Genomic DNA, 14,839 nt, shown 5'->3' on the forward strand with positions numbered 1-14,839 from the left:
TTCAATACTAGTATTGTTATCCCTACATCATTTCTTTTTTTTCCTTTGAATTTATTCTTTTTTTTTTTTACCTGAAGAAAAAGAAATCTGTGTTTTGCCTGACAGTGTGATTGCTGGGCACAGTTCAGGAAAGCACAGCACAGATTAGATAGATTGCACACACAGACACCTCCGCATACACACACCACACACAGTTGGACACTTTTTCCAGCACAGGAAAACATGCAGCGTCCTGGAAAGGCCAGTGCTGCCGCGTCTGGGCGGGGAGCAAGAGGGGGCAGAGGGAGAGGTGCCAGTTCCCTGCCACCCAAACTGAGACGCAGCCTCTTTTCAGCCAGCCGTGAGGCTGCTGCTGGTACTGGGAGCAAGGAGGTCGCAGCAGTGCCTGCAGCTCCCCCCTCTGACACCGGCTGTGGTAATGCCTGAGGCCTCCTGTGACAGAGGCAGCTGTCAACTTACCTGGACCCTTCTGGGCATTATGCACCTTTGGGCCTCCGGCATCTGTCGACTTACCTGGGTCCTGCCTCAGGCCCCCACTCAGCGGGCCTGGGCCCTGCCCCAGGTCTCACTCAGTGGGCCTGCACCCCTGTGCCTTTCTCTCAGGGCGTGCTCCCCTAGCCTGTCCCCTCCATGAGGTAATCCACCAGGCACTGGAGGCTGAGGCTTTCTGGCGCCCCATACTCACCCTTTGCTGGGGAGGCACAGGTGTGGCATTTCCTGAAATCTGCCCTGCCAGAAGCCGCCCCACCACGCCGTCCAGCCCTAGCAGGGTGTAGTTTTACGTCATGCCCCAGGATCAGGACCCTCCTGCCATCCCCATAGTTCCTCCCCTGTCCTCCAGGTGTTCATGGGCAACAGCTCCCACTAGGTGCTGTATTGCCTCCCCCTGCTTGCAGCAGCTGCTGCTGGCTTTACTGCTGGAGCCTGAACCCTTTCCCCAGTCGGGCAGCCTCCTGCTGGCCATGGGACTCCTGACTGGGGAGTGCAGCCACCGCCAGGCTGCCCCTGTTGCCTGCTCAGGCCCTTTGGGTGGAGGCACCACAGGTGCCCTGCCGCAAGGGACATGAAGCTGTCCAGATACTTATCCACGTTTTCATTCTGACTTCAGCTCAGTTTAATACCAGACACACTAAACACTGGGAAAATGGTTTTGTATGCATCTTGGTCTGGCATTACATGTCTTTTTGGGTGGCATTTGAACCAAACATCACAAATAAAATATTTTTCTTATTAAGGAAAACTATAGCAAACTAAATGTTTCTTTGTTACGTATGTCTTTTCAAAGCCAGGTGCCACATTTTCCTGGGGACCACTTTTTCTGCACGACTTCTTTGGAAGTGACTGATTATCCTGACATGAGCATTACATTGGTCGTGGAGTTTGAGTCAATACATAAGAATTTCTTCCTTTTTAATCTTGATAATGTTTTTCAGTATGTTCCTCTCAGAAAACTGTTGGCCGAACATTGTCTGTCATTTGAGGCCACATGCCCAGGAGGTGCATTTGAAGTGACAAGGCCTATGTTTGAGGGATTAAAATATAATAATTTATGACCTAACTTTGACCTCACCTATTTCATCATGAACTTTTAATTCTGATTGCCTGAAGGCCCGATGTAGAAAAGCACTTCAGATGCCAACTGTATCTTGAATTTAAGTATCTGCTTAAATTCTGTCCTGAATCCTATTTTAATAGGTTAGTACAGGCATTTCCACAGTCCTGAGAGCCCTGATCTGAGATTAGGATTTTTATATAGCAGGCCCTGTATGATAGATAACAAAGATGAATTTTCTTCCTGAAGAGATTACAATCTAAGTGTATGATTATAGGCAACAAATGAACCAAGCCGATGGAATGGGGAACACAGAGAAAACAATGAGATACTACAAGGTAATGTGTTCAAAAGTGCCAGTGACTTAGAAAACTAGGTTTCCTTTTCAAAAGTGACTTGGGATTTTATAAGGCTAGGTTTTTAAAAGCACTTTAGATGGGGTCAGAATTTCAAAGGCATTAAGGTGCCAAAAGATGCAATTTCAAAAGCCACTAGTGGGCTTGTTAAAAGTGCCTAACTTTGAGTCTGGTACCCAAGTGATTTTCTGCTTCCCACTTAACACACATCTGACTTCTTTTGACAATCACATTAGACATTTATTTGTACTTTTAGGAGATGTAAAAAAACTGTCCCGTTCTTCAATAATGGCGTACAAGTGAACACGTTTTAGCAGTAGGTAAGTAGATAACTATTCTTTACTCTAAGAGCTGGTTCCTTCAGGCCTGAATTGTGGTAAACTCAAATGACAGTGAAGTGCTGGGAGTTTGCATTGTCATCTCTCGTTTTGTATCTGCTCTGTAGTGCTGTCATCTTCAGAAAGGTCTTTAAACCTAAGCAGCAAGCATCACATTTGTACATATGCTCTGCAGGGGGTGTGCTTAAGGGACATAAACCACCAGACGGGGTAATATGACATGACAGCTTTGCTCCAGGCATGGATAGAACAATGAATGAAACACCTATTGATGGGTCAGATTTATTCTAGACTGGGTTTCTTCAAAAATTTTGTAGGTTTGACTTCGTTATGACAGATGGCAGGTCTATTTGTTGTTGCTGAGCAGTGGTTTAGCATGTGGCTGAAACCTGGCTTTAAAACTACCTGGTGGGAATAATTATCATTCTTGTTCACAGTACTAGAATGGGAGAAAGTAGGTTAGGGCAAGAATTCCAAAAATAAATTAAAATTCATCCTGACCTTTGATTTGTGCCTCTTTCTGTCACTCTTTGTCTTGTCCAGATAAGACAAGCACCACGGCTGAATGTAAGGATTAAGAGAAATGAAAATCTGGAGAAACAACGATAGGGAAATGCTAGCAGTAGCACAAGCAGTAGAAAAAGGTCAGTCCTATCCAGTAGGGTTGATTTATGATAATCCGGAATATATATGGACACCTTTGCAGACTTTTTCAAGGAAACTCATTTTGATTTCATACTTCTGGAGGTTAGTTAAAAAAATGTGGTGGGAACTAAGCAACTGTACATGGCTGCCTGTTTTCTGCTAGAATTCCTAGAATCATCGTTCATTAGTTTGAAGGCCAGAAAGAACTATCAGCTGGCTGGACCGTAAACCAGGCCATAGGGCTTCCTGTTAATGCCTCTTTGAACTAGAAAACATTATATATATATATATATCATTTTTTTTCCCTAGTTCAAATAGGCATTAAAAGGAAGCCCTATGGCCCGGTGTGTATGTGTGTATATGATTTTCTTTATTGAGTGATTTTTTTTAATCACACACATACACACACACACACACAAAATCTTGATTAAAAAAAATCACTCAATAAAGATAATCTATCACAGCCATCGATAGAACATTGTGCTTCCTGTTAAAACCTCCATTTTTAAATATTCATATTTTTTCAATCTAAATTGAACTAGCTTCAGCTTCCAGGATCAACTGCAGAGTTTCTGGTGGCTACCCAGGCTTTAGATGCACCATTGTCTGCTTGTTATTGTACATATAATCTTGGCCTTATATTTAAACTGCATAGACACAGGATCTGATTCTTGTTTTGTGTTTGTATGTAAAGCACAGCAAAGTCCTATTCAATGAGGGGGAACCTAGCATAGAAGTTAATAATAACGCCATGTTTATCTATGCAAAAGGAGCAGAAAGAGGCCACAAATAGCTGCATGTCATGTCTACTTTGCACAGATGTCAAATGGCTACAAAGATCTCTCCCCATTGCTGCATCTGTGTGTGAAGATGCAAAGGATGGAATGATACCTTTATTACTTTGCTTGTATTGTCCAAACACATAGATAATTTGGTATGCTCTGTTCTGGCCTAGAACAGAATTCTTTCATCAAAAACATATAGCTGATGTTTCACTGGAATTGAACATTTAAACACACAAATTTTGAGAACTAGAATTTAACACTGATGAGATTACATAGCTGGTTTGAAAACAGCTCATGTTGGCTGTAATCGAAATTCACCATCCAGTGGCAATTTCTGCAGCTCCTGGGTTTTCTTGGAAGATCTCCCACCTGCATATTGACCAAACTCAACCTTTATTTGTTTGTAACACTATCTCCTGACTCAGCGTGGGGTCAAGCTATGCCTGATGAAGAGTATAAATAAAATACACAAGACACATATGACATGAACACTAAATGTGTTTAATTGAAAGTTAGTTTCTCAGTCTAAGTTTCTTCGACATAGAAATCATAAAGGGAAGACAGAGTCAAATATTCAGAAGATGGAATGTCACTAAGATAAATGGTGTTGTCCAGTCACAGGGGAAATTGGAAGACTGGTTCAGGGCAGCCCAAAACTTATTTTTAAACACCAAGACATAAGTCCATACGTAGGATGTACAGGATGTTCAGATTCAGACATCCTCCTAAATAGAAAAAGTTTGCTCCTTAGAAAGAAAAAAACAAGTTCATCATTAGGTGATGGCATCCACAACAGCAGCCAATGCTTCATCCATTCTCGTCTGCTTTGTTACAGCAGGACAACATGAATCTAAAATAGTGCGTTTCTATTACTCTGTTCAAGGAATTTTGTTATTAGAAAAGATTGTAAAATGTTTAACTGATTTCTTTTCACACTCAACAAATCCAGTTGATCAAATACTCTGATATGTGCTGATTCATTTTCTTAAGAGTGACTTCTAATGATTAGACTGGGCACTTTTGAAGCTCTAATTTTTTTCACAGAGCCTCAGAAACATGAGCTAGCTAATCTTCATGTCCACTTTTTATGAGGTAGTAAGTGAATAATCTAAGTGTGGAAAACATACAAAGTACTGAGTCATCTGACTCAGTCCAGCAAAACACCTTAAGTACCTTTAAGTGTGCAACTAGTTCCATTGCAGCAGTTTCAGTGACCAGCCCAAGGACACACATCCAATCAGTAGCAGTTCATGGATGGGAAGATAGCAATCCTTGAACTCTGGTCCCAAGTTCACTCCATAATATCATGCTGACTCCTTTCCTTACTATTAAAGGTAGGTGTCATCCACAAAAGTGTAACTCCAACTTGGAGCAGCTACAAAGCATAGTACTATATCAAACTGACTTTTTGGATATGAGCTTTTTGATTGAACCATTCTGGTTCAGATCTGGCTCAGGTTCTGATACCTTCCTTCATTTTCTCACTTTATACTGAATATTCCGGAAATAGTTATTCTGTTTGATTATATGGTTTTACTGTATCAGTAGTTAGCAGGACTTGTACTCACCCTGCATCATATGAGCCTCATAAGCAGGCAAGCCATGGCACAGAGCAGCAATGTCTTCTCCATATTGGGTGATGTCCTGGATTTTCTTTTCTGAGACAGTGTATCTCAACTCATTTGGAGGAGGCCTTTGACCTTCAGGTTTCTAAACATCAATAAGGCAGGTGCAGTCATTCAACATCATTCAATACAATGAACAGCTTCATTCATTTATAAAAAATGTGTACTCCTATTTCTGACATTTCTGAGACAGTGCATGGTGTGGTACAGGCGAAAGTAGCACTCGGGTGCTACACTATAAAACGGATGGCTAGGAAGCAGAGTGGCTCACCCAATATTTTAGCAAGGACCTTCCTAATTCTTGTGCTGAATCTTAAGACGCTCATATTTGGCCAGAAACTTCCATTGCATTGGTGGATTTGCTCCCTATTCTCCCTTACCATCTCCTGATAGAGAGTTACAAAATTAATTAAAAAAATTCAGAGTGAAAAAAACTTCACCCTACGCTGAAACACAGTCAAAAAACCCCAAATCACAGAAACAATCACCCTCAAGAAAACACAACATTTTTTAAGACATACCCTGAAACAAATAACCCAAATGTCATTTCAACAAGAAAAATGGGAATGGTTCATTCCAAACACGTCAAAAAAACCTGTTTCCTCACTCTTTTCCTAGTTTTTTTAAATGAAAATTTTCATTGAAATTGATATGATTTTACAAAAAAGTAAGTTTTATCTAAATAGCACTTTCCAGGGGGAAGCTGTTTCAACAAACAAATCCCAACAAGCAGTATCTCCAATAGGTTAAGATCATATATTTTCAGTTTTGCATTGTAGTATTGGAAGAACACTTCCTCTCTCCCACCCATCATTTCTCCAATTCTCTTTTCACCTTACCTTCATCTCATCAAGGGCTTTGGGAAGAGCCTCAATACCAGGCATCTTGTCTTTGTTCATTTTAACAAGGATGCAGGTTTTCTTGGAAAATATCCTGGTTGCCAAAAAGCCCTATAAAATAAAACCCCAGCTATTTAGGGATTTTGTTTGAGCAGCTCCTCCATAAGTGACAAACACTCTGTGCTCCTAACTTGCACCCCTCTTCAGTTCTTTTACCTTTTCATTTACATACAGAGTTAAACACAAACTATCATTTTATCTGGTATTTAGCTTTGGCTGTACATGCTTCTTTCCTTACAGCTGAGGAAGGACACTCTCTATCCCTCGCTGTTATGCAGCTGATCTACTAAAAGATATTACCCGCAAAACCTGGCTTCTCAATAAATAATAGCAATTCTAGTTCATCTTTGAAGACAAATACACTTTAATAAAACTTTTTCCCTTAAAAAAAGACCTACCCCCAAAAGATAAATAAATAAAAGAGCAACACATTTATAGTAGTTTGCACTTACAGTCTTGTAGTCCAAAACAGAGACCCATGATTGCTGGCCATTGTTTGATGTAACAATAGCCACATTCTTATCATAGTCGACAGACACACCCTGATGGGATTTTCTGTCAGAGTCGGCTTGTCCTGCATTCACATCCTGAATTTAAAAACAAAATTAACCAGCTTTTAGGTTTTGCACAGCCAGCTTGCTTAATCCACTTCTATTCTGTCAAGTGCTTTGAGATCCACTGCTCTTAAACTGTATTACAGCAATGTAGCAGGGTGTTTCTGCCTTTGGAGATCACTGATACTATCATGCCAACATACTCAAGCCAGGTCTACCTTGGCTACCCAGTGTAACTGTTAGCACAGCACTTTGCAAGGGCTAATATTCCCTGGTTCGCTGAAGAGCTAATTAGTCCCAGCAGAGCTTGGTGGTAACATGACTCAATTGCTTCTGTTACCTGAAATAGCTTTAAAAAGCATTGTGCAGTACAGAAATGCTCTCAGTCTGCTTTACTTTGTCCTCAGCATGGATCTGCTGGAGGTCGGTAGTTGTTTTGCCTATTTTGCCTGAGTAAGAACTCAATAAGGTTTTGTTCAGTTGGCTTCAATTAAAATTCTTCCTGAGTAAGCATTTAAGTATGATCATCCATAACAGATTTTCCAGCTCAGAAGTGTGGAGTCCTGTGCGTTTGTAGCATTAATTTTTACTTTACACCTTATACTAATTTACACTCATTTTCAACAGGGAGAAAATTCCTTCCTAGCTAAAAGCCAGTTTGAAAACAAGTGACCTTGTTATTTTTAATAACTGGGGCCTAATCAATTGGATGCCTGCAATGAGCTTGAGTTAGCTTTGTAGTTACCAATGGATTACATGCATTTGATATTGTTTCAACCTCTTATTACTGCATGTGCAGAAACATTCATAAAAACTGCTATATCTTTTGTTATTAATTCTCCTGTGTTATTATAAAACACCATAGATTTAAAAGGCCTGATTCACATTTAACAAAGGTCCTCTTATGGTGTAAAAGGAGCTTAAATTGGTCCCACATTTTATATATGTCCCTGCTGTCCTTTACAGAATAAAAACAGCATACAGGGGCTTATAAAAATAAGAATCAGACCCATAGTATTTATCATATTGGTGTGGAATTTTATACATTGATGGAAGAAATCTTTCTTTCCCTCCTAGCAATTCAACCATAACCACAATGTTTTGGAAATGTCAGCACAATATTAAGGCGGTTGAATTTTGGAAAGTTGCAACAGATGTGACCCAGTTTTTTCCATTGTTCTTTCTTACCTGTCATAATTAGACAAACTTCTTTTCTTAATAGGCTAGCTGAATAATTATTTCTTTACTGAGCAAACCCACGCCTGTGATCTTGCAGTTTTGTGTACAAAGAAAATTTTAGATTTTTTCCTTAAGAAATATGGATTGTCACATCACAGAATATGAAGCAGAAAAGAAACGGCTGACAAGAGTGGTATTATATGTTGAACTTACTTGGACAGCAAGAGATGGAGCCAAGAAAACTCCCAGGAGCACAGCAGTCACAATCTGAAACAAACATTTGAGAAAGGCAAAAAATATACCAAGCCCTCTCATACTAAGCTAAAGAAAGTGTTTGATCCACCCCTCTCACTCCACTTTATGTTAGTGCGACTCCATTCAGTTCAATGGACATTAGATCAGGGCATAAATTTCAGGATACATAAAAGTCTCACATAAAGCCTCAGTTCGCAGATCTTTATGCTAATGTAGTCTGTGATACGCTGAATTTCCTAAAGGAGTGAAACCTCTGAGAACTAAATTTCCCCGCAATAAGTCTGACCCACCAGTGTAGGTCCGCTGAAATTCCTGCCGGTTCTGGAGGTGTAAAGGACCACAGTATAGGGTCACAGACAACTTGGATGCTGTATTATTCTTATGAAAGGATAATTATATATACTCACAGTGAGCTTCATTTTGATAGCTGAAGAGCTTCAAGATCTGTTGGAGTGAGCCACACAAAACCCCCTACTTTATATACACTGGTTCCTGAAATCAAGTGTGGGAAGGTTCGATACTGAAATAAATATATCTTACTGGTGTGTAGTCAATTATGTGTACAGCAGTGTATTATCATTGAAGAATTACTCTGCAAACAAGGCGTTTGAAGTTGACCCATTAGAGCCTGGCATAAAGGTCAATTTGTAATGATCCATTTGTACTTTCTGTAATGTAGAGGTTTCTAGTGATCCAATTTCTTTCATCAGTGCGCTTGATATTTAATCTAGCCGAGCCTATTCAATCCCTAAAGTCAAATAATAGTCACCTTGAGAAACAGTGACTAAATGCCTTGTCTCACCTACCAGCAGTACCTTACCTAGACTCCTGGCAGCCCCAGGAGAACTGTTAGTATTGGGTCCCCCTTCACCAGAGATAATGGTAATAATAATTTTAAAATTACCATTTTTGGGCCCCCTTTCTTTCCAGGCCATGGGTGGCTGCCCGGTTCACCCAGGCCTGTGTCCGGCCCTGCCTACCACTTTTGCTGTATACCTCACAATATTGATAAAGGGTAAAGTTATCTCTTCCAAATCTGTGTGAGCAGGGGACCCTCTCAGTCAGAAAAAAATGGGAACAGAAATAGCGCAGGAGAGTCCACCTTGTCCTCCTTCTAGCTTTAAAGAACTTTGCAGAAAAAAAAGTCTTACCATCTTTTCAACAGATTAACCAGGAGTGGAGTGATGGCTAGAAAATGGTATTTAGAGGTTTGCTTTTGGGAATTGGCTTGTAGGTAAAGTAGATAAGCATTAAAATAATGGTCTAGCATAGCAGGAAGGGTTAATTGATTTCTAAAAAGCCTGTCTGTGACAAACTTTGGCTGTGTCTGACACAGGCAAGCAACAAACAGACACACAGACTACAAAATTAAGCCATGTACTGCACTGTTCCATAACATAGGAGGCTGCACACTCTAAGAGCATGGTCATTAGGGGTGATTTCAACTACCCAGACATCTTGTGGGATGAACACTCAGCCAGATCCGATCACTCGCAAAGCTTCCTCACTTGCATTGAGGAACTCTGTTTAGCTCAAGAAGTCTATGGGCCGACTAGGGGCAAGGCACTCCTAGACTTGGTTCTGGCAAAAGGAGACGATTTAGTGAGAAACCTGAGGATCGAAGGGAAACTGGGTGACAGCAACCATGAGATGATCACTTTCTCCATCCACCATAAGTTAGGGAAATCGTCCAGTAGGGTAGAAATGCTAGATTTTAGGAAGGCTGACTTCCACAAACCTAGGAGATTGGTTGGCAAGGCCCTGCGGGACCGTGGTCCAATGAGGAAGGGAGTACAAGGTGAGTGGTTGTTCCTCAAGGAAATGATCCTAAAAGCTCAAAGGAAGTCCATTCCCTTTCATTAAAAAAGCAGTAAAAGGGCCTCTGCGAGTTCCAGTTTTGGGGAACAGGTAAAATTAGAAGAAGACTGGGAAAGCCCAAATTAGGATACGTGCACGTGTTGGGCTTGTGAAACAAAGGAATGTGCTGATAGAACAGAATGTGAACAGCAGGACAGCCACAGAGAGACCAATCAGTGGTGGCCAGAGAGTCATCAGGAAGAGAAAAGAACACAAAAGGAGGGATTTCAGAGCAGCCAAAGGTCCCCAAGAGGGGAACCCAAGGCCACCATGGACAGAGGGTACACGACCAGCCCATCTCACCCACCCCTCTGGGGAGGAGGGGGGGCCTCGGCCTCCAACCTCCAGGATGCTGACATCTGACATTTAAGAGAGAACCTCAGAGTGAAGCTCGTGTACTGGCCAGACGTGCCTTCCCTCCGATGCCAGTCCTGGGGCCGGTAGAATTGTTTGCATTATTCTTATCTGCTATCACTGTGTATCAGTAAGATTTTTCTGTTATCAAATGGAAAGGTTGTGGTCAGTCTGAGAATTTGGGTCCGCCCAGAGCAAAGTATCTGGATCATAAGTCCAGTGCCATCAAGGAGAGGTAATTACCCAGATTAGATTATATAAATAAATACAGTCAAAACACAGCTATATTATTTCTGGGTCAGGAACCATAGGGGACAGAACTAAGATCAATGGCCTCAAATTGCAGCACGTGAATTTTAGGTTGGAGATTATGAAGAACTATGAAGGTAATTAAGCATTGCAACATGCTACCTAGAGAAGTGGTGGACTCTGTTTCCCTGGAAATTTTCAAAAGCAAGTTAGACAGACACTTGACTGGGATGGTTTCATCGGGGATGATCTTGCCTAGAGCAGGGAGCTGGACTACATGACCATATGAGGTCCATTTGAACCCCAAAGCTACCTCAGGTATCTCTGAACAGTGCTGACTTGCACTGTGTAGACATGCCCACTGAGGTCTAAACTACTTAGCTTTATTTTTCACTTACCAGAAGGTAAAAGCATGTGTTACTTTCTCCCACAGTAAGCTTTGCATATCCATACCCTAAGCCAGGGGTGGCCAACGTGCAGCTCTTCAGAAGTAAATATGCGTCTCCTTGAAATGGAAGATGGTCACCGTGTGCTTGTGCAAAGATTCAAGGAGACACATATTGACTTCAGAAGAGCCACATATGGCTCTGAAGCTGCAGGTTGGCCACCCCTGCCCTAAGCCCTTCTTCTTGTTTAGATAAAATGAATCTCATGGAGCTCCCTGTGCTTGGATCTGTTGGGCAGAGCTAAAAAAAACAATTTTCTCTCTGCTCCATCTGGCTAATAACTCCCAAGGCAATTTTTTTAAGCTTAGAGGCTGGCTGTTGCGCCCCTGGCCAAATTTTCTGTCTCTTGTTGTGCTGTATGCTTCACTCCAACTGGTTTCTGCACTCTACTCCAGAAGTACTTTCAGGTTTCTCTGGCTTCCCGCTATGGCTTTCTGCATAATTTCATATATCAAGCACCAAGGAACAGATTCCTGAAGCAAGGAAGACAGGATCCAGTCTGCTATCTGGCAGCAGCATTTTACAACCCTGTAACTTGAACCAGGGATAATATATAAGCTTCATAAGCATTCACATGGCTCTCGTGTTAAATTTTTAGGATACTCCTTAACAGCAACTTGGGGCTTTGTAGTCATATAATGTAAAAACTTGTCTGGAATTTCTCTTTGGGGAGGGCTCCATTATTCTACTTCAGGCCATTAATTGGCCAAGTCTCACCAAGTGAAATTGCCCTGGGGTTGAGGAATGGTACTTGGAGTGCTGTGGTCCATTCCCGAATTGGTCCTGCCTCCCCCTTTTGGCACATGCCAGGGGAATGCCTGCATTCAGGAGCATAAGACTAGAAGGGACCTGCTGGGAAATCCCAGGCAGGGCCCCTACACATGTTGGCAGACAACTGTGCAAAGGGGTCCACAACATCCACTCCAGCCCCTTTCACACACTGTAGATCCAGGGCAGCCCCTGCCACAAAACCCCACTGTGGTCCACATGATGGGCGTGGGACACACAACAGGAGCACTGAGACCTTGGCTATGGCAGTAGCAGGTCTAGGTCAAACAGACCTAGACAACTGACCACGCCTCATGCTATAGGCAGGCAAAGCCCCTACAGTCCTTGTACCTGGGAGGTCTCTCAATATCTCTGGGGGCCACCAGCACCCCCTCTCCCAGCCCTTCTCCCCCCTCTGGCTGTGCCCAATGTCCAGGGCTTAAAGCTGAGAGGGGCAAGCTCTTCCTTGCTCCTTCAGGTGATCAGCAGAAGCCCTGAAGCCTGAGGCTATGACCCACCAATCTCCTCTCACAAGGCAGGTTCTCCATTCCTCCAACTGTCCTGGGACAGGGAGACACATGGTGCCAGGGCTTAGGGCAAAGCTCACCTGAAGGGGCTGGGGAATGAAGCAGTTCCCTGGAGCTGGCAGAGCCCATGTGGTGCCTGACTCTGCCCCAGCCTCCCCCACTTCACCTCGGGGAGGAGCCGCTGCCTGCCCTGCGCTGCTCTTCCTCCCCACAGACCTGCCAGTGAGGCGAGGAATAAGGAGTAGAGTGGAGCAGAGGAGTGAGGAGTGGAGCCAAGTGGCCACCGTGCAGCTGAATGGTAATTTACCACTGGTAAGTGTCCCGTGCCAGCCCTGGTGCCTCCACTGCACTCCACGCCCAAAGGCTGTAGGAGGCCACAGCCCAGCTCATTTTTGGGCAGGTGCATGGCATTAAAAAGTTACTGCACGGCAAAAAATTTTATTGTGCGTGGCCACACACACATACAGATTAGAGGGAACCTTGGACACAAGGGCTTACCAAAACAATTCAGCCCAGACTACTTTCCCACAAAAATTTGGTTTTGTTTGTTACAAAATAATAGTTTTCAAGAAAACAGGAAAAAAATCACCCTCTCAACAAGGGTGAGGAAAAGGGTGGATCATGGATTATGGGAAAATTAGCTTCACCAGGGAACAGAAACAGGATAAAGCTATTTGGGAGCTTCTGTGGGGCACTGTGGCAGCCTTCCCAAATTGAAAAATATAAGTGTTTTTTTTGTTTGGCTTAAGAATTGAAATTTCTCTGGAGAAAGCATTTGTATTCCAGCTGGTCCCATTATGCACCCTGTGCCTATCTAAGCCTGAGCAGCTGCTCCCAAGCAGCTCAGGGCCTGGTGATCTTCACTTGGGCTTTATCTTTCTCCAGTGCTAACCTCCACCAGACGCCATCTCCAAAGGGAAACCCCCATTCCACCCCTGCCACATCTTGTTCTTATGAGTAGATGTGAGAGGCTCCCGTTTGACCCAGACTCACTTGGAGGCATAAACATTGAGTTAAGAAGTACATTTTATCAGCAAACTTAGGAAGAAAGTTACATTTAGGTGAAGCATAAAATGCTTGGTGGCACATCCACCAGACACCGGTAGATGTTAGTGCCGGAGAAAGCTTGGCGTGGCCTACTTCTGTTGCTTTTTTAGGTGGTAGCAAGTTAACTCAGTTCGAGATTTCAGCTTATCATTTGTGGCCAAAGTAAATATTGATTAAAAACTTCTAAAGAAATGGTGATTCACTGAAGGAAATTTCTTAATTTTTTTTTCTTTCACCTGAATTTGCATTAATTATTTTTTTATGTGTCATTAGCCTTATTTGGCATGGTGCTAAAGGAGGGGTGGGCAAAATATGGCCATGGGCTGGATCTGGCCCACCAGCCCATTCTATGTGGCACACAGGGCCCCTAACAAATTTAGAAAATTAACATTTATCTGCCCCTGGCTGTCTGTCAAAGATGACAGGAGCCAGGGGCAGTAGGACCCAGGGGGAGCCAGGGGCACAACTAAACAGCAGCAAGTCCGGCCCAGCCCCACCCCCACCCCCAAGCCCCAGCTTCTGGCTGGGGACTGTTCCTGTCTCCCTGTGTGGAGGGAAACACAGATAAGAAGGAGGTAGGGGAGGGAGGCAGGGGAGGACCATGGGTGATTGCCCTAGTCCTCAGGGCTGGCCCAGCCAGCTCCTGGAGTCTCAGTGCTGCAGTTGGGAACTATGTGGTGCCGGCTGGCAGTCGAGGAAATGGCTGTGGCTAGCGGGGGGAAGGGGCAGCGAGTGGACGTGTGGAGTGCAGTGACATCTGGGCAGGAGTGTGGGGCCTGCACCAGTGCACCAGGGCCAGCATCGGTGGGGCCCAGAGCAGGGCAGCAGGAGTGTGGGGCGAGGCTGCCAGGGGCTTTAGTAGCTGAGCTGGCTCCCTCTTCTCCCTACTTGAGCAGCACAGCCCGGCTCCATACAGTCCCTTTAGCACCTTTCCTCTTGGTGTCCATCAGGATCCCTAGCTCTCTAATTTCACTCTCTCTTATTTGAAGCTCCAACTTCTCCAAGTCCCTCTAGTTCCCCACTCCCATTATAGTACTTTTCAATGTATTTAGTTTAGCCCCTGGCACTTGTCCATACTTTATACTTTAAGATTCTTTCCACTGAAAGTCTATCTCTAACTACTACATTTATATCATCGATGTATAATACAAATTTTACCTCTCCTCCTCCTGGTATCTTTACTCTGCTTGTTGGTGTCACTAGGCATAACCCTAGGTAACTCAGAGGGATGGAAGACCACCTGTCAAAGAAGCCCCTCTGCTCTGGGCGAGCCAGGGCCCCCCCCCCCACTTTTTCCTGAACCTTTGTAACCCTTTCCTGAACTTTTTGTAACCTCCTGTAATACTGGAAAAACAGGATGAGTAGCAGGCAGGCTGAAACTCCCTAAAACTGTTATCTGTGGA

The 14,839-nt window shown here is 43.5% G+C and overlaps 1 protein-coding gene and 1 long non-coding RNA gene across 2 annotated transcripts in view; both read right to left on the reverse strand.

Annotated features, from left to right (window-relative positions):
- Positions 1-255: 255 nt before the first annotated feature.
- Positions 256-14,839, reverse strand: part of LOC109317308 — a 14,931-nt gene continuing 347 nt past the window's right edge. The window contains exons 2-3 of the long non-coding RNA XR_002103017.1: positions 14,365-14,371; positions 256-326 (exon numbers count right to left, since the gene is read on the reverse strand). This is a non-coding gene — a long non-coding RNA (uncharacterized LOC109317308). The remainder of the gene's footprint in view (positions 327-14,364; positions 14,372-14,839) is intronic.
- Positions 4,209-8,607, reverse strand: GKN1 (gastrokine 1). Its single transcript, XM_019545913.1, has 6 exons — positions 8,596-8,607; positions 8,147-8,200; positions 6,653-6,787; positions 6,141-6,251; positions 5,245-5,386; positions 4,209-4,422 (listed from the first exon to the last, which is right to left on the reverse strand). Exons 1-6 carry the CDS (start codon positions 8,605-8,607, stop codon positions 4,340-4,342), a joined length of 537 nt encoding a protein of 178 aa, XP_019401458.1. The 3' UTR covers positions 4,209-4,339.

This window comes from Crocodylus porosus, unplaced genomic scaffold (assembly GCF_001723895.1).
Source record: "Crocodylus porosus isolate Cpor-Errol unplaced genomic scaffold, CroPor_comp1, whole genome shotgun sequence".
Taxonomy (NCBI): domain Eukaryota; kingdom Metazoa; phylum Chordata; order Crocodylia; family Crocodylidae; genus Crocodylus; species Crocodylus porosus.